Source organism: Nicotiana tabacum, chromosome 20 (genome assembly GCF_000715075.1).
Source record: "Nicotiana tabacum cultivar K326 chromosome 20, ASM71507v2, whole genome shotgun sequence".
NCBI classification, from domain to species: Eukaryota; Viridiplantae; Streptophyta; class Magnoliopsida; order Solanales; family Solanaceae; genus Nicotiana; species Nicotiana tabacum.
The window spans coordinates 117650291-117654861 of NC_134099.1; the positions used below are offsets into that span (position 1 = coordinate 117650291).

General features: G+C 40.2%; 1 protein-coding gene across 1 annotated transcript; it reads left to right on the forward strand.

The window, feature by feature from the left end:
- Positions 1-1030: 1030 nt before the first annotated feature.
- Positions 1031-1468, forward strand: LOC142174508 (uncharacterized). Its single transcript, XM_075240314.1, has one exon. The coding sequence runs from the start codon at positions 1031-1033 to the stop codon at positions 1466-1468; it is 438 nt and encodes a 145-aa protein (XP_075096415.1).
- The last annotated feature ends 3103 nt before the right edge of the window (positions 1469-4571 follow it).

The following is a 4571-nucleotide window of genomic DNA, read 5'->3' on the forward strand; positions in this document are numbered from 1 at the left end:
AGTTCAGACTCCAGATATGGATGTGTCAACATATAACACTAAGTTTTGTAAGCTGGCTATATATGCTCCTCACTTAGTGCCTACCGAAGAAGCTCAAGTTCAGAGGTTTGTTGATGGATTGGTTGGTCGTCTATACACTGCAGTAGCCCTACAGATGAAGACTTTATCCTACTCTGATGTAGTCGACCCTGCTAAAAATATTGAAAACAAGGGACGTGAGGAGCGTGCAGCTAGTGAGTTACGTAAGAAGGCCAAGACATGAGGGGCTTTTAGTGGTGGTTTTAGTGAAAATAGAAGAGCGGGAAATCAGGGACAACAACAACAATAGGGTTCTCAGACAGGGACACACATGTCTTCATAGTCCACATATAGACCACATTACAGACAGGGTAATAGGGGACCATCATCTTTTGGACATCGTAATTCTGGGCAGATATATGCCACTACTCCAGTCTGCCAGACTTGTGGTAGATCACATTTGGGCCAATGTCGTGTTCTAACTGGAGAGTGCTTTCGGTGTGGCCAGTTGGGACATCACTTGAGGGATTGCCCTCAGCCTCCGAGAAATTTTAACCAGGCTTCTATTCAGTTAACTGCACCGACTCAGACTACTCGTGATACTTCAGGTGCTACAGGTACAGGAAATAGAGGTCGAGGTGCTGGAGACCGTGCTACTATGAATCAAGGACAAGGCAATGCTGGTAGAAGTCAGGCGAGAGTTTTTGCATTTACTAGACAGGATGCTCATGCCTCGAATACAGTGGTTACATGTATTATTTCTGTCTGTTCATTTGATTCACTTGCATTGATTGATCCGGGATCTACCCACTCCTATGTGTCCTCGTACTTTGCATTGAGATTTAGTAGACAGCCCGAGCTATTGAATGATCCTTTTCTAGTTGCTACTCCTGTTGCAGAGTCTTTGTTAGCTGAATACGCGTATCGTGCTTGTTAGATTCGGGTTGAGGGTAGAGATACTCTAGCTGACCTTATTGTACTTGATATGATTGACTTTGACATGCTGATGGGAATGGATTGGTTATCTTCTTGCTATGCTATAGTCGATTGTCATGCAAAGATAGTTAAGTTTGACATACCAAATGAACCCAGTTTTATTCTAAGAGGGAGTCAGGTTCCAGAGACTTGTAAAATTGTATCTTTTATGAAGGCTCAACGACTTCTGAAGAAAGGTTGCTTGGGTGTCTTAGAAATTGTAAATGATACAAGAAAGGAAACAGTTAGTATAGAGAATGTACCAGTAGTGAGAGAATTTTCTGATGTATTTCCTGAGGATTTACCAGGACTGCCTCCAATAAGAGAAATAAACTTTGGTATTGATTTGCTACCTGACACACAGCCCATATCGATACCCCCATATCGAATAGCACCAGCAGAGTTGAGGGAGCTAAAGCAACAGTTACAAGATTTGTTAGATAAGTGTTTTATTAGACCTAGTGTATCACCATAGGGTGCACCCGTACTATTCGTAAAGAAGAAAGACGGATCCATGAGAATGTGCATTGACTATAGACAGTTGAACAAGATAACAATACGCAACAAATATCATTTGCCTCGTATAGATGACCTGTTTGATCAGTTACAAGGAGCTATCCATTTTTCAAAGATTGACCTCCGTTCTGGTTATCATCAACTTAGAATCAAAGATGAAGATATTTCTAAGACTGCTTTCAGAACTTGATACGGGCACTATGAGTTTCTTGTGATGCCTTTCGGACTGACAAATGCTCCAGCTGCATTCATGGATTTAATGAATAGAGTGTTCAAGTCGTTCTTGGATAGCTTTGTAACCTGATATATTCTCGTAGCCAAGGAGAACATGAGAATCATCTCAGGACTGTGTTGCAGACATTGCGAGAACATCGGCTTTATGCTAAGTTCTTGAAGTGTGAATTCTGGCTAGATAGCATTTTTAGGGCATGTTGTATCCAAAGATGGAATTATGGTAGATCCTAAGAAGACTGAAGCTATGCAGAAATGGCCCAGACCTACTTCTCCTACAGAGATTCGCAACCTTTTAGGCTTAGCAGGCTATTACAGGCGTTTTGTGCAGGATTTCTCCAGAATAGCATCGCCGCTGACCAAGCTAACACGAAAAAATGCAAAGTTTCAATGGATAGAGGAATGTGAGCAAAGCTTTCAGAAACTCAAAATGTGTCTGACAACTACACCAATATTAGCCTTACCATCAGGTCCTGAAGGATTTATAGTATTCTGCGATGCCTCGAGGGTGGGATTAGGATGTGTCTCATGCAAAATGGTCGTGTTATAGCTTATGCTTCGAGACAATTGAAAAAGCACGAGCAAAACTATCCTACACATGATTTGGAGATGGCTGCAGTGGTATTTGCTCTAAAACATTGGAGACATTATCTATACGGCGAAACTTGTGAGATTTATACCGACCATAAAAGTCTGAAGTATATCTTTCAGTAGAGAGATCTAAATCTTCGGCAGCGTCGTTGGATAGAATTACTCAAAGACTATGATTGTTCGATTTTGTATCATCCTGGAAAAGCCAATGTGGTGGTTGATGCATTGAGTAGAAAATATATGGGGAGTTTTGGCATATATAGCCCCTGCAAAGAGACTATTGGCTAGAGATATTCAGAGACTAGAAGATACAGGTATCGGATTTAGTATCGGAAATTCAGAAGCATTGTTGTCTTGTGCTCAGGCTAAGTCTTCATTAGTTGAGCGCATTAAGTCCACCCAATATAAGGATGAACGATTATGCAAATACAGAGATGAGGCATTAGCTGGTAAAATCAAGGATATGATTGTTGAAAGTGATGGTGTTCTTCGAATGGGTGACAGGCTATGTGTAGTAGACGTAGATGGGTTGAGACATGCTATTCTTAAAGAAGCTCACAATACTAAATACACTATACATCCTCGATTTTACAAAAATGTACCATGACCTGAAGCAATTTTATTGGTGGAAAGGTATGAAGAAAGATGTTGCTAACTTTGTTTCTAGTTGTTTAACTTGTCAGTAGGTCAAGGCTGAGCATCAGCAACCCGCAGGACTACTACAACAAATTGAGATTCCAGAGTGGAAATAGGAAAGAATTACTATGGATTTTGTCACCGGGCTACCACGAACCCTTAGAGGTTATGACTCGGTAAGGGTGATTGTAGATCAACTGATGAAATTAGCACACTTTTTGTCGGTAAAGACTGCATATGGTGGAGTAAGGTATGCACAGATATTTATGAACGAAATTGTCCGACTTCACGGAGTTCCAGTATCCATCATCTCTGATAGAGGATCACAGTTCACTTCACGCTTTTGGAAATCTTTTCAAGAAGCATTGGGTACACGAGTAGATCTTAGTACTGCATTTCATCCACAAATAGACGGGCAGTCTGAACGTACTAATCAGATCTTGGAGGATATGTTGAGAGCTTGCATTCTTGAGTTTGGAGGTAGTTGGGACACTTATCTACCATTAGCTGAATTTGCTTACAATAATAGCTTCCAGTCTAGTATTCAAATGGCATCATAAGAAGCATTGTATGGTAGAAGATGTCATTCTCCTATCGGATGGTTTGAAGCTGGTGAGACTAACTTATTGGGACCCGACCTAGTATAAGAAGCTATGGACAAGGTCCAGTTGATCAGACAGAGATTACTTGCAGATCAAAGTAGACAAAAGTCTTATGCTGATAAGAGAAGAAGAGATTTAGTGTTCACAATTGGGGACAAAGTGTTCCTACGAGTCTCCCCTGTGAAAGGTGTGATGCGGTTTGGGAAAATAGGCAAGTTAAGCCCTAGGTTTATAGGACCGTATGAGATATTAGACCGAGTGGGAGCGGTAGCTTATTATTTGGCACTTCCTCCTGAGTTGTCCTTTATTCATCCAGTGTTTCACGTCTCAATGCTAAGAAAATGTATATGAGACTCATCTCAGGTGATTGAAGCACCGACTATACCACTCGATGAGAAGTTGTCTTACGAGGAAGAGACAATGGCTATTGTTGATACACAAATAAGAAAACTGCGGTCAAAAGAAATCGTGTTCGTGAAAGTCTTATGGAGAAATCATACAATTGAAGAAGCCACTTGGGAAATAGAAGACACTATGCGAGTCAAGTACCCCCATTTGTTTCAGTCTACAGGTACGTACTTGAGTTAAATTCGGGGACCGAATTTCATAAGGTGGAGAGGATGTAATACCCTATATCTTTAAATAAGGGTATAATAATAATAATAATAATAATAAGAAAATAACTATAAAAAAAAAAGCAAAACAAAACAAATCCAAAAAAAGGGAAAAGAAATAGGGGTTTACAACAAAGGGCCAAGCCCATATGTAACCAAAAGCACATAAAGATCAACGAAAGAGAGAAAGGGGGGGAAATAAGTCTGCTTCAGAGAAACGAATACGGTCTGCTTCAAAAAAACGCAGAAAAAGGGTTTAAAAAGGAAGATAAGAAGAAAAAAAAGGCTAGAACCAAATCTTGAGAAATTTTAAATACGCATTGGTCTATACGGGTAACACTCGAATTTCTCATCTGGGTTCTTTTCTTCTAGTAATTCTTTTTATCTC